The sequence below is a fragment of the Triturus cristatus genome, chromosome 6, assembly GCF_964204655.1.
Source record: "Triturus cristatus chromosome 6, aTriCri1.1, whole genome shotgun sequence".
In the NCBI taxonomy this organism is placed as follows: Eukaryota; Metazoa; Chordata; class Amphibia; order Caudata; family Salamandridae; genus Triturus; species Triturus cristatus.
Genome location: NC_140589.1, coordinates 557267742 through 557289643, shown reverse-complemented (window position 1 = coordinate 557289643; position 21902 = coordinate 557267742). Strand labels below are relative to the sequence as shown.

At 50.7% G+C, this 21902-nt stretch overlaps 1 protein-coding gene across 4 annotated transcripts in view; it reads left to right on the top strand.

Annotated features, from left to right (window-relative positions):
* The window catches only part of PHIP (PHIP subunit of CUL4-Ring ligase complex), a 1862070-nt gene that overhangs the window by 799723 nt on the left and 1040445 nt on the right, over positions 1–21902 (top strand). For all 4 annotated transcript variants that reach the window (XM_085610989.1, XM_085610988.1, XM_085610991.1 and 1 more), the window contains exon 21: positions 6155–6295. In XM_085610989.1, the coding sequence (XP_085467115.1) occupies positions 6155–6295 (141 nt within the window). The remainder of the gene's footprint in view (positions 1–6154; positions 6296–21902) is intronic.

The window sequence follows — 21902 nt, the reverse complement described above, 5'->3', positions numbered from 1 at the left end:
CCTCTGGTTGATCGCGGCTGGGGTGGCACTTGGTTCTGAGGCTGCAGGCTTCTTCCGGGATGTCGAGGGGGGTCCTTGGGTGCCGGACTCTGGGTCACAGTCGCCGTGGGGTCGTCCTCTGGGTCTTTGTCCACTCCGGCACTGGCCAGGCTTGGCTGGTGCAGAGTGTGTTGGGTCCGCGGTCCCGGGCTGGTGCCAGGGATAGCAAGTAGGTTTCTTGAGTAGAGCCTCTACTCGTGGGAGTCCCAGGGGCTTAGAGCTAAAAGGTAGCCAGGTCCTCCGGGGTTGGTGAGGTTGCTGGCCACGTGGGATGCCGCGCTGGTGCAGGTTCGAGAGTCGACAGGCCGGTAGGGCTGGGGCCAAAGCAGTTGGTGTCTTCTTCTCTTTTTAGCAGCTGCAGGGCAGGTCTTTGTTCTTCTTGCTCTTCTTGTCGTTTTTCTATCTGGAATCTATCGAAGGAAGGTTCAGGGGGCCCCTAAATACTAGATTTAGGGGCGTTACAGGTAGGTGAAGGCCAGGGACCAATGGGTCCTTGTCCTGGGGTGGGTACACCCCCTATCCTGCCTCTCTCCTGTGGGAGGGGGGCAGTAGCCTAATCCTGATAGGGTAGGGCCTCCCATCTTCAAGATGGCGAGAGCCCGGAGATGTGCTTCACCTCGCCTCCCCCACCTGAGGGGTGGGGTGGGCAGGCTGGCACATCCCCTGTCCTTGTATGGGGTTTCCGGCCAAGCTTCCCGCCAGAGTGGGGGGTTGCAGTGGCCTGGGGAAACTCCAACTGGCGCAGGCCTTTGAAGCTTCCCTTTGCTCATCCTGGGGGAGGAGATTTCTCACCTCACCCAGGATGTGCATTGTTGCAGGCCCGGGAGAGCAGGGGCTCTCCCACCCAGGGGTCCAGCAACGTGTCTGCTGTGTGGCAGCCTGGGCAGCCTCAGAGCAGACGTGGATTGCAAGTTAGCTGTAAGGGGGCATCTTCTAAGATGCCCTCTGGGGTGCTTAGTACATTAAATCCTACACTGGCATCAGTGTGGGTTCAATGTGCTGAGAAGTTTGATACCAAACTTCCCAGGCTTCAGTGTTGCCAATATGGTGCTGTGGAGCTCGTGTTTGACAAGCTCTCAGCACCATGTATTCTTAAATGACAGCACTGCACTTACAGTGCCCAGGAATGGACCCGGGTACTGTAGGGGCACAGGGCTCCTGTGCCCACACCATAGGCGTAATGCACCCAGCTAGAGGGGTGGCTGACATATGCCTTGGCAGTGTAGGTGATGGGCATGGTACACAGTGATGTGTGCCATGTCGACTCTTTGTTTTGTCCTGCACCCAGACACTCAGCCTGCAAGGGCAGTGTGTGCGTGTAAGGGTACAGGGCCTCTGAGGGTGGCACAATGAGTGCTGCAGCCCTTAGAGGCCTTCCCTGGTCACAAGGCCCTGGGTACCTAGGGTACCATTTACTAGGGGCTGACATGTGGCTAGGGTTTGCCAATTTGGAGTTTGTGTGGTTTAAGGAAGGAACATAGGCCCTGGGCACCTGATTGGCAGGAACCCAGGGTACACTCAATCGAAGTACATTCAGCAATTTAGCAAAAAGTGGGGGCATACCATGCAAGAAAGATGGCACTTTGTCACATGGTGGCCTTCGTGATTTTGTACACAAGCAGCGGAGGTAAATCGCATGCCTCTGCCCAGTGCCCAAGAAATCGCATCACCTGCAGAAAGCAATTTGTTTTATTGCATCCCAGAGACGGCGCGTGCAGGTCGCTCACAGCAAGATGTTAGAGGTGAGCAAAATGTGCCCCTCTAACCCCCTCCTCCCTCGAGACTGCTGTACCGGATGTTGAGCTGTCAGCATGTCACTGACATTTGCCCTTTCCAGATTTGTCCGGCATTCAGCAGCACCATGCATGCTCTATGAAAAATCTGCACTCTGAAAACTATACCTGGTGGGCTAGGCCCAAAGTAGCAGCATGTCTCTGCTTTTTTTGGGGGTGATTGGCATGGAGAGGGCACGCTGAAACTTAGAAAGGGGAGAACAGGGTTCAAGTCGTTAGCTATGGATATTATGCTACATGTTTTGCTGTTCTAATATGCAGCTACTTTCAAAACATTAACATGTAAAACAAATACCAGATTTAATCCCACACCTACCAACCCTTCAAAAAATCAGGATTTTTATTTTGGATATCGCATGTGTCTGCAACTTTTTGCACATCACATTAACAAAGCTTAGTGAGAGATGTGGAAGCGCAAAGTCTTGTATACTGCCTCCCCATTGTATTTAAATGTACATTGATAAATCTTTTGTGCTACATAGCTATTCACTTATAAGGTTGCAAAGGCGACACCTATTGGCTATGCCAGTGCTTGTTTATATTGATTGTACCCGGGACCAACGAGTGGAAAATTAGTTCTTTATTGGTTTCTTGGGGGTAAAGTAGTGCAAGGCAGCGCAGAAAAGAAATATATTTAGATGGATAGTACTCTGCTTTAAAATTTGCCACACTTTAGCTAAAAAGCAGCCCCTCGAAGGATTGCAGGCTCATTCCACTCGTGGTAAGGCTGCTACTACTGCATTGTTAGAGTGGAGTGCCTGTCCAGAGCCGGCTTTAGAGATTGTGGCGCCCTGTGCGACAATCTTTGTTGGCGCCCCCCCCCCGCAACTTCCCCAGCAAACATTTTTTGTGTTGAGTTGTATGGTTTCTCAACCGCATATTAAATATATACAGGATACATTTTATAATATATAAAATGTATGCTCAAATGTCATGTAAATTAAATAGGGATTAGATGGGGAACAGATATTACAACACCATCAGTCAATTATAGCTTATTTTATAGCCCAAAACAATATACATCTTGTTGATGTAATTATTAACAATTTCTAACTGTTAATTTTGTAAAAACAATTTGCAAATTTCATGAAAATTGAACTTTACGGGCTTTCATTTTTGCAAATGCCAATATTGATGTGGATAAGTCCAGTTGTTGTGCAATATAATTTTCAATGGATAGGATTGCCAAAGATGATAGCCTTTCATCTTTCATTGTGGATCTTAAATATGTTTTAATTAACTTTAACTTAGAAAAACTTCTCTCTCCACTAGCTACTACCTCGGATTCCCTCACTGCCACCCTCCAACAGAGCCCCTCATCTTTAAGTAGCCCCTCTCTCATATGCATTTCATTTGTTGTATAGTGCTACTCATATCAGTGTAGTGTGTGTCAGTACTTTACACCACGCACACATTATACAGAGACAATGAATCATACAAGTATATAAATCAGTATACAGGGAATGCCACATAAGCAAATGAGGATTACAAGGTGTATGAATCACATTTCATCCATGCTGGTGGGCCGGATATTTTAAGAGGGTTTGGTCTGGGGAAACACAACCTTAGGATTTAAAGAGTATTCCATGGGGTCGGTTAAGCTTTACTGATAAAAATGTATATCTGCCCAAACATACTCATTTTATCAAAATTAGAATAATGAAAGACTGGGGAAGTTCTAAATATGTCACAAAAAAAGAAAGCGAAGTTCTAACTATACCATTCATGTTTGTATGCAGCTCTTTGATGACAGTTCATTGGTCACTGTCCTATGTTTGGATTGTAACTTCTGAACTGTAAGTAACAAAAGGATCTCTGTGACAAAGGCAGTAACCCACTGAGCTTCCACATAAAATACAGTTCATCTGCATTTAAAAACTACTGACAGACAAATGATTGCTCTCCAGCAGGATCATTAATCACCAGCGTTATCTGGGCATCTTTTATTGTCTTATTGTTGTCCTGCATCACACACGAAGTATGTGCCCTGCTGGGCCTGCGCATATTTTAAAAAGAAAAACGTATTAGTAACACATTCTCTTACCTACTCCGTTAGTCAAACTTTGTGTCACAGCCTGCTGTGATGAGCAGCTGCAGGAGTCAGGAAAGGTGAATATGAATAAACAAACGTATGTTCTCCTGCGCTGCATAGAAAAAGAAATATCCACGCAGCAGAACATTGTGGCCATTGCCGGGAATGTGGAGATGAAGGGGTGAAAAAATAAAGCCTCGTTAAGATGAAAATGGTCTTTTAAAGACCTGTGAAGTACTCTGGTGCGGCTTCGATAATGTCTAAAAACGTTGTGTGTGCGCACGCCGGTAAGCTGTCTCTGCCCGGGCTGACACACACGACGTGTTCTTTGCGCGCCTGCCTTCAAGCCCTCACTGCGAGGGCCAAGGCTCATGTTTGGGTCGCTAAAACCGGGCCTGAGAAGGAGGGTAGGTCACCACCCTATATTGTTTGTGCACAGTGCACATTTAAATTCTTGATTGATTTTAAAAAAGTAGACCGTCACCTAACTCACTTTATGTTGCTGCAGAGAGGAGGCTCAGTCTCTGTGCCACTGCCAAAAATCCCGTGGACTGTCGGAGAGCGCGTGCAACCACCAGTAACATTAGCCACCGGAAGAGTATCTGCGAGTTTTCCAATGCCCGCCCCCGCGAGGTAGGTAACGGTTTCAGTTACAGGGCCAATCCAAATCCAATCAAACGTTCAACACTTAGAGCAACGCATGGGCGGGCAAAACAAAAGCGTGCCTCCTGATTTGGTAACACGGTTTTCCTCTCTTTCCATTTCTACGAAGATACATCGTAGAAAAGAAAGAGGGGACAACCGTTTAACAGTGCAGGCAGGCTCAGTGAGTGCTGATTTAAGAGTAAGAGACGTAGGTGGCGGCCGGCGCCCCCCTGACCTTGGCACCTGGTGCGGTCGCCCTGCCCAAAAGCCGGCCCTGTGCCTGTCTTGGATATCTGTCAGGCTGCTATATGGACCTCCGTGCACATTTCAATGAAGGACTATTGCCTTGATGATTAGCCAGACCCGTCACCAGGTAAAGAATGGCTTTGGTATCTATTTCCAATGCGAGGAATCGTATGTTAGAAGTATCCATCAGAAGGAAAATATACTTACGTCTGGTAACGCTCTTTCTGGTTGATACTTTATCTAATCTCAGATTCGCCGTCACTCTCCCACCTCCCTGTTCTATGGAATGGACTCTTTTCCATTTTAAAATGTCCTTAACTAGAGATTTGCACAATTGTCAAGCCAATTTGCTGATGGACTGTACGTCTGCGGGCCCAGACAACCCTTAAAAAGCAAGCCTTGCCCACGTTTGTGGCCCGACCTGTGACATCAAGAGAAAACTATGCTGTCGCAAAGCAACGCATTGCCACCTACTTGCACGTTAGGGTACTGCTTTTGAGTTTCTGGATCCATTCTGATGCCTGGGGGAACTAATTTACAAGGTTAATAATCTGCAGTTCGAATGTTCACCAGCTAGACTGTTACCAAAGGTAATTCATCTTTTAATTTATTTCTCTCTTGTGATGTGGAACATTATTTGCAAGTGGCGGTTACATGTGTTTAGTGACACTATGAGCTCGCAAAAGTCAGTGGAAGGTAAATCCGTCTAGAATATTTACCTGTATCTAATTTTAAGTGTTCCATCATTGTATTGCTTTCTACATAAAAAGGGAGTGAGCTGGGAATGCGGTCATATGCACTTTCGTGTCCAGTTCTGATTTGTCAATGGGTAATGGATATTTAGATAGGTTTTTAACAACAACATTAATTTGAGATATATATTCATCGTAGTTTCTTTCCCCTTTGTTTTACAAAATATTCTTGGGTCTCCCTCATAGGTGGAGATGTTTGTTTTATGAATTCAATGCAGATAATTCATGATGTACTGATGTGTTCCTTTCTCGCCATCGTAATTCTTGATTCATAAGGTGCATGCATCACCCCTTCTGCTTGGTTCATATACAAAAGTGCATTGTTGTATGTGAATTTATATAACTGATGTTGAAAGAATTAAAATCAGAGCTTTGGGGTTGGTAACATACTAGTCTGTCCTTTTTAAAGTGATATTGCTTGTGTTCTGGTGCCACCCTAGGCTTAGATAAATGACTAGCAGTTACTATGGTGAATCCCATGCACCAGTTTCTAAATCTCCCTATAAATTGCATTGTTGTATCGGGGATTTTATAGTAGTTAACTATTATTGGCTCCTCTGCATTAAAATCCCACTTAAAATTATTTAGAAAACTTTTTCTTCAGTAGCTGTAATTTCATTGTTCATTTTCTGTTACATAACCTTTAGGAACATCTACGTGATAATTCATCAGATGCTGGAGACAGACAAAAGCAACTGGCAAATGTCCGCAATAGCAGTGTTAAATCAGTGTTGGGAGAGCAAACCAATCCAGGAGGAAATTCAGAGAATGACAATAGTTCATTTGATGTAAGTCTTCAAGATCTTAGTCTCTACTTTTACCATTAGATGTTGTACTTAGCGTGATCTGTTTTCAAACTGCTTATTAAACAACATATCTGAAAGAAACACTGAGAAGTTGGCATGATGTATGATGTCACTAGTTCTAGTGTACACCTTGTATCAGTCCAAACAACCCTTATGGTGATTGGTTGTCAAGTCAACCTTATAGACCAGCTATCCTAGTGGTAGCATGGACAAGAGCAGTCTTAGGCTAAACTCTGAATGGCATGTGAAGCCAGCTGTTATACCATATGTAATCCCTTGAATACCAAATGAAAGGACACCACAACAGATGTATATAAAAATAGAATGTATTTATTCTAGTCAAACCCTCAGCACTCTTTATGAGATTCGAGGTAAGTACAACACAGTCTTATTTAAGCATACATTAAGTCACACAGGTAAGTAATACAGTTAGGCCCTAGGGGCCACGCAAACCATATACTAAGTAAGTAGTATAAGAACCACTGTCACGAACACAGGATAGGCCTAGGCCTAGGGAATCGCTGGGGCTACACTATACTACCAAAGGTTAGGAAGTGGGAGGCCCATGGGATTCAGGTGCAGAGTGGAAACACTCACGCTTAATGCGTAAAAGTCGATAGAAATGCAAGTTATTAGAAATTAGCAGTTTTAGGACACTTCTGGTATGGCTAGGAAGTCGAGACTCGGAAACTAGACCCTTGGATAGTCAATACCCTTGTGAGCACCGAAATGCTCGAGTTACTTAACCCACGGGCTGCGGGTGCATAGGTGTGAACTTGCGTCGGGTTTCGTCGTTGACTCCTATGGATGCCTGAAGGAAAGTTGCTGACAGGCAGTCAGTGAAGAGTGTCCGGTGGATCCCAAGGATGGGATCAAGAAGGAAGGAACCTGCAAGCAGAAGGGACAGAGTCTAGGTCACCAGCCAGGAGCCGGGAAGGAACCAGGAAGGAACCAGGCGATGTCGTGAAGAGGTGAAGCTTGTCGCAGCAGTCACGGGTACCAGGAGGCGTCGGACGACCAGGACCAGGAGGTGAGCTGTCCCATGAAGGCTCTTGCTGTCGGCGGCGGCGAAGTAGAGTCAGGACCCAACAAGCCTTGGCAAGCGGAACCCACGCAGGATGGAGGACTTGCTTCTGGTGCAGACCAGGAAGGTCTGGGGTGCTTCTCTTTCACAGAGGAGCGGGTGCCAGTCTGGAGGAGCCGGACCAGCAAGTTGAAAACAAATGTTCGTTGTCGCAGAAGTCACTAGCCAACGGGCCAGCAACAGGACAACACGTCGAGCAACTCAGGTGCAGAAGGGCCCCACGCAGAACACGTGAAGTGTGGGGAGCTGGTGGTCTTTGCAGATGGTGCTTGGGATGGGGGCTTCTCAATTCCCCAAGCACAGCCTCGAGGGAGCCTCGGAAATCGCGCTACTCAGGTACTAGCCACTTTTCCCAAGTCGCCGGTCCCACGTCCCTCGTCGCCTCCACGGGTCTCAGCTTCGCTGTAGATGTGGATCTGGGTCAGAGGTGTCTGGAAGTCTCGGCGCTGGTCAGTCTCTGCAGTCGTCCCTCGTAGGATCAGTCGCAAAGCAGCGGTCGCTGGATGGTGCCTGGTTGGTCACTCCTTGGCCACAAGGGAGATTTCTTCAGTCTTCTTCCTGAGGTCGAATGGCGAAGGTCCAGAGTTTCTGTAAAAGTTGCAGATTCAGGTTAATCCAATTTAGCAGGGCTCAGCTACCTACTGATATATTGGGCTAGTGGGCTGGGCTACCTGCAAGGTCCCTCCTATGGGTGGGACCAGGAAGGGGAGTGGTTACACCCCCTTTCCTTTGTCCAGTTTCACGCCAGAGCTGGGGCTGGAGTGCCCCAGCGCCGGTTTGAACTGGACTATGCATGGGACACCTTGTGTGCCCCAGGCAGTGTCTAGTTTCATTCAACCCTCCCAGCCCCAATACACTAAATCCTGTCTAGGGTGGTGCTCCCACCTCCCAAGGCAGGAAACCTATTGTCCAAGCCTCCCTCGCTGTAAGGACTCCCAGCAGCAGGAGGTCAGACTTGTGTCTGTGGCAGCAGCATCCATTTTGTGATGCTGGGGCTCTGGTTAACTTTAAACGGGTAAGTAGGTTTCAACATGTCTTCTCCCTCCAGAAGGGTGGAATAATATCCTCATCGCCAGAAATGGTATGGGGGTATTATTCCAAAGTGTTAGACACCTTACACAACATGTTTCGATAAAGCCAAACCATAGTTACCATAACCGTTTAAGATTATAAGGCACTTTAAGAGTATATGGTAGGCTATATCATAGAACAGCTATAAGGGCATGGTTCCGAACACTGCAGACAGGCTCAGCTCATGCTAGAGCACCATCTCACATGTTACCAAGCACTCTGCCTCCAGGATTGTTAAGGCCTGCCATAGGAGTGGCTGATAGGTACACATGTGTCTATATATAAGGTAGGTATAGGAATACTACACCTAAGCAAGGAGTGATTACACAACCTTGCCCCAGCTGAGTGATCAGCCAGTTGTGTCATAATGGAAGGCCAGGCCAGGGGTGGCATAATACATGCTGCAGCCCCTGGTAGGCCTAGGGTACACCTATGCCCTGGGTACCTAGGGTACACTGTACAGGGGCCAATAAGGTGATCCTAACCAATTGGGTTATGCACCTAAAGTACATAGTATAAATTTAGAGAGAGAACAGCAGGGCTCTGGGTCTGATTGGCAGGCCCACAACCACATCTAAGTTGATAACCAGTGAAGCAAAAGCAAAAAGTGGGGGTGAACATAGAAAGCAGACCCTACTCTCCTACAAACACGTTAGTTAGATTCCTACCTTAGAATATCCCCAGGCGTCAGGCTGGATCCGGAAAGATTTTTCGTCAGCAATACCCCTGCGCGTCGTCTGCGGCTCCGCGTCTGTCGTCGGCGTTGTGATCGCTGGGATTACGTTGTCGGAGTACTTAGACGCCGCCCTTGCGCACTGACGTCAGTTCTTCTTTTTTCAGCGCCAGTAAGCGCATATCCGGGAAGAGCTTACCCTTTTAGTCACTTTTTGACTAAACTTTTTGAACTTTTTTGGTTCCCATTTCGAGTCAACCTCGACTCCTGGTGCCGGTAGGGATGCCTGGATTCAAGCCGTGCGACGCATGTCACCGCCTGATGCCGGTCACGGATCACCACCGCCGGTGTCTCTACTGCCTTGGGGCCGACCATGATGCCGAGTCGTTCCTCGACTGCCGGGCCTTGACCTCGAAGGCTAGGCGGGAGCGGTCCCGCAAGCTGCTCGAGATCCGGCAGACTGCAGCCATCACCGCTCGTCAGGGTCGAAGTCCTCGCATTCTGGTAAGTCGAGGCACAGTAAGAAGTCGTCGAAGAGGCGACATCGCTCTTCTGACTCCCCTCGCCGGTCGCGCGACTCGGCTGAGGGTTCGGGTGGCACCACCCGCTCGGCTCCGTCGGAGCCGAAGGAATCGCATCTGGCTCCATACCCTCCGGTCCCTGGGTCTGATGCGACTCCGGCGGAGATCCGAAACTTCCTCGTGGGCATGAGGAGTTTGGCTCCACCGTCGAGGCCTGCCAGCGCGCCTTCGGGCCCCGCAGGCCCGACTGGTAGGCTTAGCGAGCCGGCGGCCCCGGCGCCGTCGTCGACTTCGGTCCCGACGCCGCAGGCCCCCGTGGGATCCAGGCCTGGGTCCCGGTCGACGCCGGTCGACTTTACGACCCCTCCGCCGGCGCAGACCCCTTCGGTGCCGCCCCCGGCGCTGTCTTCGGACAACGTCGTCCCCAGGTTTAGTCCCGGTCCGGGCTAGGCGTCGGAGCGGCGCCACCCGGCACCGTCTCCGGCGCCGATGGATGACAGATTCATCTATCGCCCGGCTCCGACCTTTCCACCTGTCTACCAAGAGTCGGATGACGGGGACGACTGGGAGGGGTCTGAGGACCCTCTGGCACAGCAGTGCCTGTTAAATCATGACTGGGCAGAGGAGCTGGGGGGTGCCAGTGGTCTTGACACCTCCCCTGTCAATGGCTTCATCTCTCCTCCCTCAGTGGCTATGGAGGAGGGTGCTACCTATTCTGTGGTGCTGCGCAGGGCTGCCGAAGCCCTTCAGCTGGAGCTCCCTGCAGTGGCCGTGAGGGCTAATCTCCTCACTGAAGTGCTTCAACTGCCAGTAAGCTCCTCGGAGCCTCTGCTGCAGTTCAATGAAGCACTGACGGACGTTCTGATGGGCACCTGGTCCAAGTCCTCCACAGTCCCTCCTGTGGACCGGAACGTGGCTCGGCGCAGCTGCCCCGCACCGGGCGACCCCAGCTTTCTGTTGGTGCACCCCACGCCCGACAGCCTGGTTATCCAGGCCTCTACCTCCCAGACCGCCTTCCCGTCCACTCCCCCGGATCGGAAATCCAAAAGGTTGGAACAGTTTGGGAAGAAACTGTTCTCCTCCCTTAGTTTGGGGTTGCGGTCTATCAACACCGCGTGCCTTTTGGACCGTTACACCCACTCCTTGTGGGATACGGTGGCGGACGTGCTGCACCAGTGTCTGGAGGAGGCCCGGACACGGCTCGCCCAGGCTCTTGCCGAGGGGCGGGATGCAGCACGGTACTAGATACGATGTGAGCTTGACACAACGGACTCGCTAGGCAGGGCAATTGCGACCACGGTGGCGATTCGTCGCCACGCCCGGCTGAGATCCACGAATCTCCGGGGATGTCCAGAGCACCCTCATGGACATGCCCTTCGATGGCCGTCACCTCTTTGGCGACAAAGCGGATAGTGTGCTGGAGCGCTTTAAGGACTCCAGGGCTACGGCCAAGTCCTTGGGCCTCTCGGTCCGTGCTCGCAAACTTCCGCTTTTCGCCCCTTTCGTGGCCAAGGAAGGGGCCCCCCACACGTCTGTCTAGCCACAGGCCGCAGAACCAGCCTCAACACGGTCGCGGACGTGGATTCCGCCGAGGCGGAGCAGGGGGACAGAGAGCCGGTCAGCCCACATCCGCCCCAGCAGCATACACCTCAAAGCCCTCCGAGTCCGAGCTTTCAGGCCCTTTCCACGCCAGTGGTAGGCAGAGTTCGCCATGACCTGCTCCACTGGCTTACCATCACATCAGACAGGTGGGTGCTGCAAATCGTCCGAAGGGGCTACTCCCTCCCCTTCGAGGCGACCCCTCCAGCCATGCCACCGCAGTACCACTGCTTGTCGGGGGATCACTTGCAACTTCTGCAGGATGAAGTTACGGCCCTCTTAGCCAAGGGGGCCATCGAGCGCGTTCCTGGCCCAGAAGTAGGTCAGGGTTGTTATTCCCACTACTTTCTGGTTCCCAAGAAGGGCAAAAGGGGCCTACGCCCTATCTTGGACCTCAGGAGCGTCAACGCCGTCCCCTGGAAGGAGAAGTTCAAGATGCTCACCTTAGCTCAGGTTCTGGCTGCCCTAGACTCTGGAGACTGGATGGTAGCGTTGGACTTGCATGACGCTTATTTCCACATCCCCGTCCTGCCGGCCCACCAGCGTTACCTGCGGTTCACGGTAGGCCACAAGCATTTTCAGTTTACAGTGCTCCCCTTCGGCCTCGCCAGTGCCCCTCGGGTGTTCACGAAAGTGATGGCGGCGGTCGCAGCTCATCTGCGCAGATCAGGGGTTCCAGTCTTCCCCTTTCTCGAGGACTGGCTGTTGAAGGTGGGCTCGCCCCAGGCAGTCGTCTCCCACCTCCAGACTACGGCCGACCCCCTACATTTGATGGGGTTCTCCATCAAGGTGCCGAAGTCGCATCTGAGTCCCTCCCAGAAGCGCCTTTTCATTGGAGCGGTTCTGGACTCGGCGCAGTTCCGGGTCTATCCTCCGGAACAGCGGGTTTGGGATATTCAGGCTCTGATTCCGATCTTTCAGCCTTTATCCCGGATCTTGGTCAGGTTGGTACTGCGGCTACTGGGTCTGATGGCCTCCTGCATCCTGCTGATACATCACGCCAGGTGGCGGATGCGGGCTCTGCATTGGGACCTGAAGTTCCAGTGGGCCCAGCATCGGGGCAACCTGTCCGACTACGTCTTGATCTGAGAGGGCACTGCAAGATAGTTGCAGTGGTGGCTCACCGACCGCGATTGGGTCAGTGGCAGATCCCTCTCCCTACCCCAACCGGAGCACGTAGTGGTGACGGATGCGTCCCTCGTGGGATGGGGGGGCCGCATGGTATAGGCATAGATCAGAGGCCTCTGGTCTCCGGCGGAGTCCCGACTCCATATCAACCTATTGGAACTGCGGGCGATCCGGCTTGCACTGAAGGCATTCCTTCCCAATGTTCGGGCAAGTGTGGTGCAGGTGTTCACGGACAACACCACCGCCACGTGGTATTTCAACAAACAGGGCGGGGTGGGTTCGTGGACCCTTTGTCAGGAGGCTCTGCACCTCTGGACATGGCTGGAACATCAGGGCATCACCCTGGTGGTTCAACACCTGGCGGGCTCTCTGCCGGTGGGTCGTTTTGTGCATTAAGGCCTGGTATTCCTTGGCTAAGAAGGAACCTCCTGTGAGGCTGCGGGCTCATTCCACTCGGGCCACAGCGGCTACTACCGCCCTGGGACGGGGAGTCCCTTTGCAGGACATTTGTCGGGCAGCAACGTGGGCCTCGCTGCACACGTTTGCCAAGCGTTATTGCCTGGACAGCCAAGTCCGGAGAGACGGCTTCCTTGGCCGTTCCGTTCTCCAGGTCTTCCTGGTGTCATCTTGGTTCGCAGACCCACCACCGGGGTTGGTATTGCTGGGGTATCTATTCTAAGGTAAGGAATCTAACTAACGTGTTTCTTTTAGATGAACAAGTTACTTACCTTCGGTAACGATATATCTGTAAGAAACATTAGTTAGTTAGATTCCTTACTGTGAGAAGTTGGCCTGATGTATGATGTCACTAGTTCTAGTGTACACCTTATATCAGTCCAAACAACCCTTATGGTGATTAGTTGTAAAGTCAACCTTATAGACCAGCTATCCTAGTGGTAGCATGGACAAGAGCAGTCTTAGGCTAAACTCTGAATGGCATGTGAAGCCAGCTGTTATACCATATGTAATCCCTTGAATACCAAATGAAAGGACACCACAACAGATATATATAAAAATAGAATGTATTTATTCTAGGCAAACCCTCAGCACTCTTTATGAGATTCGAGGTAAGTACAACACAGTCTTATTTAAGCATACATTAAGTCACACAGGTAAGTAATACAGTTAGGCCCTAGGGGCCACGCAAACCATATACTAAGTAAGTGGTATAAGGACCACTGTCACAAACACAGGATAGGCCTAGGCCTAGGGAATCGCTGGGGCTACACTATACTACCAACAGTTAGGAAGTGGGAGGCCCACAGGATTCAGGTGCAGAGTGGAAACACTCACGCGTAATGCGTAAAAGTCGATAGAATCACTAGCAGTTAGAAATAAGCAGTTTTAGGACACTTCTGGTAGAGCTAGAAAGTCGAGACTCGGAAACTAGACCCTAGGATAGTCAATACCCTTGTGAGCACTGAAGTACCCAAGTTACCTAGGCTGCGGGTGCATAGGTGTGAACTTGCGTCGGGTTTTGTCGTGGACTTCGATGGATGCCTGAAGGAAAGTTGCTGGCAGTCAGTGAAGTGTGTCCGGTGGATCCCAAGGTGGGGATCAAGAAGGAAGGAACCTGCAAGTAGAAGGGACAGAGTCTAGGTCACCAGCCAGGAGCCGGGAAGGAACCAGGAAGGAACCAGGCGATGTCGTGAAGATGCAGGTGAAGAGGTGAAGCTTGTCGCAGCAGCCACGGGTACCAGGAGACGTCGAGGACGACCAGGACCAGGAGATGAGCTGTCCCACGAAGGCTCTTGCTGTCGGCGGCGTCGAAGTCGAGTCAGGACCAACAAGCCTTGGCAAGCGGAACCCCCGCAGGATGGAGGACTTGCTTCTGGTGCAGACCAGGAAGGTCTGGGGTGCTTCTCTTTCACAGAGGAGCGGGTGCCAGTCTGGAGGAGCCGGACCAGCAAGTTGAAAGTAAAGGTTCCTTGTCGCAGAGGCTACTAGCCAACGGGCCAGCAACCGGACAACACGTCGAGCAACACAGGTGCAGAAGGGCCCCACGCAGAACACGTGAAGTGTGGGGAGCTGATCTTCTTTGCAGATGGTGCTCGGGAGTGGGGCTTCTCAATTCCCCAAGCACAGCCTCGAGGAAGCCTCAGAAGTCGCGCTAGTCAGTTACTAGCCACTTTTCCCAAGTCGCCGGTCCCACGTCCCTCGTCGCCTCCACGGGTCTCAGCTTCGCTGGAGATGTGGATCTGGTTCAGAGGTGTCTGGAAGTCTCGGCGCTGGTCAGTCTCTGCAGTCGTCCCTCGTAGGATTCAGTCGCAAAGCAAGCAGCGGTCGCTGGACTGTGCCTGGTTGCCCAGGGTGGTCACTCCTTGGTCAGTCTTCTTCCTGAGGTCGAATGTCGAAGGTCCAGAGTTTCTGTTCAAGTTGCAGATTCAGGTTAATCTAATTTAGCAGGGCCCAACTAGCTACTAATATACTGGGCTGTTGGGCTGGGCTACCTGCAAGGTCCCTCCTATAGGTGGGACCATGAAGGGGAGTGGCTACACCCCCTTTCCTTTGTCCAGTTTCGCGCTGGGGCTGGAGTGCCCCAGCACCGGTTTGAACTGGACTATGCATGGAGCACCTTGTGTGCCCCAGGCATGTCTCATTCCTTTCAGCCCTCCCTGCCCCAATACACTAAGGCCTGTCTGGGGTGGTGCTCGCACCCTTCCAAGGCAGGAAACCTATTGTCCAAGCCTCCCTTGCCGGGATCACTCCCAGCAGCAGGAGGTCAGACTTGTGTCGTGGCAGCAGCATCCATTTTGTGATGCTGGGGCTCTGGTTAACTTTAACCGGGTAAGTAGGTTACAACATGTCTTCTTCCTCTAGAAGGGAGGAATAATATCCTCATTGCCAGAAATGGCATGGGGGTATTATTCCACAGTGTTAGACACCTTACACGACATGTTTTGATAAAGCCAAACCATAGTTACCATAACCGTTTAAGATTATAAGGCACTTTAAGAGTATATGGTAGGCGATATCATAGAACAGCTATAAGGACATGGTTCCGAAAGCTGCAGACAGGCTCAGCTCAGGCTAGAGCACCATCTCACATGTTACCAAGCACTCTGCCTCCAGGGTTGTTAAGGCCTGCCATAGGAGTGGCTGATAGGTACACATGTGTCTATATTAAGGGTAGATATAGGTATACTATATCTAAGCAAGGGGTGATTACAGGACCTTGCCCCAGCTGAGTGATCAGCCAGTTGTGTCTGATTGGAAGGCCAGACCAGGGGTGGCATAATACATGCTGCAGCCCCTGGGAGGCCTAGGGTACACCTATGCCCTGGGTACCTAGGGTACACTGTACAGGGTCCAATAAGGTGATCCTTACCAATTGGGTATGTACCTAGGGTACATGGAGTCCATTTTAAAGAGAGAGCAGACAGCCTGAGACCCTGAATGGCAGGATCTCAGGCCAACTAAGTCGAAAAACCAGCTAGACACTAGGCAAAAAGTTGGGGGTAACCATAGTCAGATATCCACCTTCCTACACTTACCGCCCCACCCATCCTCCCCGTTCTGCAAACTGATATCTGGGGTTAAGGTCATCCCTTTCAGGGCCCTAGATTCATGGCACCAGTTTCGGTCTCTTGCATGGCTCTGCGTTCCTGGCACGGAAAGCTATGTACAAGAACTGACGTCAGCATGCGAGGGCGGCGTGTAAGTACTCAGACGTCATCCCGGCGATCACGACTCCGACGATGGTCGCGGATCCGCAGACGACGCCTAGCGACACTCAAGGGTATTGCTGACGAAAAATCTTTCCGGATCCAGCCGGACGCCTCGGGATATTCTAAGGTAAGGAATCTAACTAACTAATGTTTTATGTAAGCCCATATTGGAATAACTGATGGTGGGGCTACATACGAAATTGAAGTACATTGGCGATATCTTCAGTGTTGGCATAGAAGTTAACATGTGGTTTTAGGGCTTTTGGCCGGACTCTATGATGAGCCAATGCTACACTGTCCAAGGGTGCAGTGAGATTGGGGCTGAAGAAAGGATTGCAATATATTATTAGTACTTTGTTGAATCCCGGTTTTGCAATATTGATATGCATGTGTGAGGATGGCCTTTAAGCATTGAAATTGAGGTAATTCCTAATAGGCTTTTTGTGGGACATGTGATGCAGCACTGGTAGGATGCTTTCTTAAGCTCCTGATCACCACTGGAACTACATATCTGGAGGATTTTACTAGAACCCTAAGAAAAATACTATTGAACTGGAGGAAAGAGTGGTACAGTGACTGTTAAACCACTCAAGAAACAAAAAAGGATTTGGAAATTACACCCCAACATTCCAGCATTTCCCTTCAGCAAATGACAGCAACAGGTACTTAACAAACTTAACAGATTCAAGAAGGCAGGGAGTTTCCTTCTAACACTAAATATTGTTGTAAAAAAAAAAGAGAAATAAGACTAGTATTTTGGCAAGGAAAGCAAATTTAGGGATTAATTAATGTAAAATAATTTGCATTCAGTCACTGTTGGATCCACAGAAATGGCTGGAATTAAGAGCATATAATAGATATGCTATTCGTGCTATGGTGCTTATCATTGGCTCAATCAGATTCAATGACGAGGAGCAGAAAACATTTTGTAATTCTTTGAAATCTGAGGATCTGCATAAATGCTAAATTGAATTCTGTTGAACCATTTTCTGTAAGAGTAATGAAAATGCTCACCAAGTCACACCCTCAGATGTCTTTCTGGACAAAAGTTCACACAGAACCCTTGGTCTCCAGGGTTTGTCGGCAGGGAAGCAGGGGGCAAGTTGTTGCAGGGGCAGCTTGTCACACTGTAGCTTGTGGTCAGTCAACAGCCATCCCTAGTCCCTGGCACCTAGTTTGGTATGGTAGAACTCTATTCCTGCCGATGCATTCAAACAGGGGGTACATGATCAAAGGACCCTGGACTTCCTCAAACATGTGTGATCATTGAGCTTGTATGTGATTTTTTTCGTGGTCGGCTACTTGATGTAGTTCCAGTAGACATTCTGTAAGTTCATGTGAGGTCATGTTGGTTAAGTCTGCGATATCCTGTTAAAGGGCAAGCTGCGGGGGATGATGCAATCGGGCCACACTACATTAACGGTTCCAATCCCATACCTGTGCCCAGTAGGCTGTAAGGATAGGGCAGAACCACAGAAGATGGAGCAGGTCACAGTGGGTGGCGTTACACCTACAGAGGTTGAGAGGTAGTAGTTTTTCCTGTGGAGCTTTCAGGGGAGATCAATACCAGTCGCACAAGTTATTGAAATTTAGGAAATTCAGGCAGGATTACCTGAGAACCCTTTCTTGATCAAGATGCAGCATTGCTCAAGCCTCTGGCTTGTAAGCTGTACCGAGGAGCGGATGTCACAGGAGCCTTGTAGCTGTTGGACGCGCAAAATAGTGTTGCAACATGATGAGAACCCCTTAAAAGGCTAGACACCACATCCCCACACTGACCCAAATCGTCTATGTGCTGGAGGAGGGGTGGAACCGGAAGCTACAGAGGGGGCGAGCCACAGGTGGTGCGGATACCATGAGCCATCTGATCTGTAGGCCACTGCCTGAATGCTATCCTCAGGAAGGCGAACGATTTATTGTTTTCAAGCTGTCATAGACCACGCTTGTTTCAGGACTCCCAGTAGAACATCTGACCACCAATTTGGAGGGCAGTGCTGTGCCACAGTGGGGTCTTATGATGCAAAAAGAGGGGGCACCTAAGAGTTTATGGGCCTCCCACTATGCTGTCTCAGTCACCCCTAAAATAGGGTTAGAACCAACCCGCGGGTCAGTGGGTACACGGGCAATGTCTATTCTGGAGAGGGAAGCAAATGGTGTTCCAGATGTGCCCACAGTGTGACCTCCCGTCGTAGGTGTACGTGGGCTGTGAGCTGAATAACATGAAAAGCCAGGCTATAGGAGGTCATATGAGGAAGCCATAGCCGTCCTGCTGGCGTATCCACCCATAATTAGAACACTCAAATCCTGAGTTTGTGCCCACTCCAGATATAGGAGCAAATGTCTGCCTCATTGCTTGCTAAGATTGCCTTGGGTATCGTAAGGGGTAACCTACTGAAAATGTACTGCAATCATGGCGCCAATGTCAACTTTACCATTTGCACTCCTCCACCACAGAGATGAGTTAAAGTACTCCTATTCCAGGGAGTCTCGTTTGGAGCGTTCAGTTAGGGGAAGAAGGTTGTGCTCCAAAATGCAGTAGATTGCCCTGTTAATTTGTATGTCTAGGTATCAAAGCCCATTCGGTACCCACATCATGTTGTAGCCCTGCATGCACACACATGGTGTTTCTGGTCATCGATAGGGTTTCTCCCTTTGACCAGTTGACTTTGTAACCTGAGAGGGTGGAAAAATCGTTTAGGATGAACATTACAGCTGTGATTGAAGACTGTGGGTGGAATAAAAGGAGCAAAATATCTGCAGAAAGCATAACTGTAATCTCTCCAACTTCTGTGGGGGGCCCTTTGACCTCCCGGGCCCTCAGATAGCTGTTGACAAGTGTTTGATCATGAAGCGAAAGAGCAGCTGGGTTAGGGGGCATCCTTGATGCGCAACTCGCCAATCAGGAATGGGTCTGATAGCAACCCTCTGCAGGGCGCCTCAGCTGTTGCGCTATCGTACAGTAGACAAACCCTTGTGATCAAGTCTTTGAGGAGGGAGATCGGGTGATAGCTGGCACATTCTAGTGGATGGAAGGATAGTCCTTAGGATGGAGAGTGATGACAGCCTAATTGGAAATGGCACTGGAAGTTATTTTTTACCACCTTGTTTAAGGCTTGGGTAAGATGGGAGTATGATGACTATCTTGTGCATCTTGTAAAACTCCTCAGGAAATCTTTCCTCCTCTGGAGAACTGCCAGTTGAAAGTAGCGATATTGCCTCCCCCACTTTTTCCACCATGATGGCCCCTGTTAAGTGTGGACAGGTTCCAGGTGTTCAAGAACCTCTCAATCTGGGCTTGGTAGGCCTCATTTCTTTAGTATACAGGGATGAGTAGTAGGCCGCAAACCAATCGACTACGTCCCTGGGGTGCGCCAAGACGTCCCGCAGCATCATGAGTAGCGAGGATAGTAAGCTGGGAATCATGTTGCCGCAAACGGGCAGATAGGAGCCTGCCCTCTTTCTCCCCACAATCATAACACCACCATCGGAGCTTGACCAAAGCTTTCTCTGCCACCTCGGAGAAGAAGGAATTCAATCAGACCTTCACCCAATGTAGCTGAATCCGGATTGTTTGTATTGGAAAAGCATTGGTGTGCGCAGTGTGTGTGTGCTGGCCTCCAACCTCAAAGTCTTCAAATCTACCTGAACTTTGCGTTTCACAAACGCAGAGTCCACCATTCTCCAACCATGTCCACCATGCCTTATCTGCCACCCAGGGGACCTTCTGGGTAGCCACGGAGTCCTAACTTTTCATGAATTAAGAATGAATATGATTTAGCAGCAGACATGCGTGTTGGAGCACTCTTTTTTTTCAAAATGACTTATTTGATCAAATTCATGTATATGCAAATGTTTTTCATACCTCTACAGATCCTTGATTAGACTATAATTGTAACATGTATGGTATTTGGAGACTAGCTGTCAATGTAGGAATACGATAAGTCGGTGGTGGATTTACTATATCGACGTAACTTGTTGGCTACAAGAGTTGTCCTGAACTGCTGGATGCAAGTGAAGATTCTAAAATAAAGATATACTGGTTACACTGTACTTATTGGACTCGGAGTAATTATGCTTTCAGATGCTCCGGAGATTTGACAAATGTTTACAGAGCGGGTCCAGACCAAGCCGGAGTGGGCAATGGTTAGCAATGCCCCCCTCCCTTATGTCACAGTGAGCAACATGAGGGAGCAGACCTCCATCAATCAGGTAGTAGCCCGTACGGGACTGTGCCCTTTGAAGGCAAGAGAAGAAAGTACAGTCCCTGTCTGACTTGTGGAGTAAGCACCAGACATCAAGTACAATATGGTCTTCTAAGTGACCCCTTAAGAAGAGTCTGTCGACCCGATGATGGGAAACCATTCAACCGGATCTGTCCAGAGTCTGATCTGGGGCCCTATCACCCCTGGTCAGGACTGATGTTTTATAGAACTATGGCAGCAGTCTAGATGAGCAGGCTAGAAAACTAGTTTATCTGATAGAGACTACTAGTTGCAGATTCCTTAACATAGAATAATCCCCAGGTGTGAGACTGGACCCGGCAAACTTACTTGCCCAGCATCTCTGCGCGCTGGAGGGCGGTACCACGCGACTCCGTCCCGACGTTCTCCGTGGGCGTGACGTTAGCGAGGTCACAGAAGCCCCACCCCGGCGCGCTGACATCAGTTTTCTTCTTTTCCGCGTGCAACGCGGACCCAGATCGTGTTCCTGGCCTGTTTTCAGGCCTTCTTTTTACGCTTAGCGTTTTCCTGGGTACAGTGTGCAAATGCCTTCGGGCTTCAAGACGTGCTTGTCTTGCGCGCGCCAGATGTTGGCGACGGATCTTCACCCCATCTGTATGTGGTGTTTGGAGGAGCACCACGACTCCATGGACTGCGAGGCGTGTCAGCAAATGAAGCCGAAGTCCCGGCGGGAGCACCGGATGAAACTCCTTTCGGGCCCGCCTGTCCAGATCTGCGTCTTCACCACGTCCGTCCCCTGCGGAGGGCTTCAAGAACCGCCGCTTCCGTCTCCGGAATCGTCTCTCCATGGCAGCAAGGGCATCGCTCACCTGTTGGTAAGTGTCGCAGTTTGTTCCCGAGGCCTGGTCCCCGGCCTGTTGGGGGCAAGGGTTCTCCGCGGGTGGTGCAGCCCGGCGCGTCAACACCCTATCCGCTGTTCCCCGGCGCGGAGGCGACCAGAGCCCAGATGGAGGCTTATGCGGCGGCCTTGAAGACCTCTTTGGCTCTTCCCTCTTCTCCTTCTCTTCCTGGGACGTCTGCGGATCCCTTGCCATGTGCGGGGACTCCTGCGGCGTCGCCGGCGGCACGTACTGGTTCGGATCCAGGTTTGGAGGATGTGGCCCTTTGGTGTTCCCTCCATCTAACCACGGCGCCTCTGCCTCGCCGCAAACCCCCGTGGGGGTCCCTGTGGTGTCACTGGAGGTTGCCAGGGCTCTGGGCTTGTCCTCGAGTCCCTCTCGGCCCTCTGGGTAGGCGGCGGCCTTGTCTGAGGCCAAGGTGATGCTGCTCAGGCGCCGGCTGCTGCTGGCCCTGGCGGTGCCGCAGGGGCCGGCTAGGGGTCGGGGCGTGTCCCTGGGCCCCCCCTTGTCCCTCCACGCAGGCGGCTGCCTTGTCGGAGGTCGAGTCGATGCCTTTTCGGCGCCGTACCTTAGTCGCCCCGGCTCTGACCAAGCCCCGGTCTCTCGCGCCACGCGTTGTGGTCATTCCGGCGTCCCCTTCGGCGCCTGTCGACGTTGACCTGACGCCGGTGGCGGACTCTACAGTGCCGGTCCGACGTAGTGTCATTTATTAGTCTTCAGACGCCTCCTCTTCTCCAGAGGTTCAGCAGCTGTTTGTTTCATCTT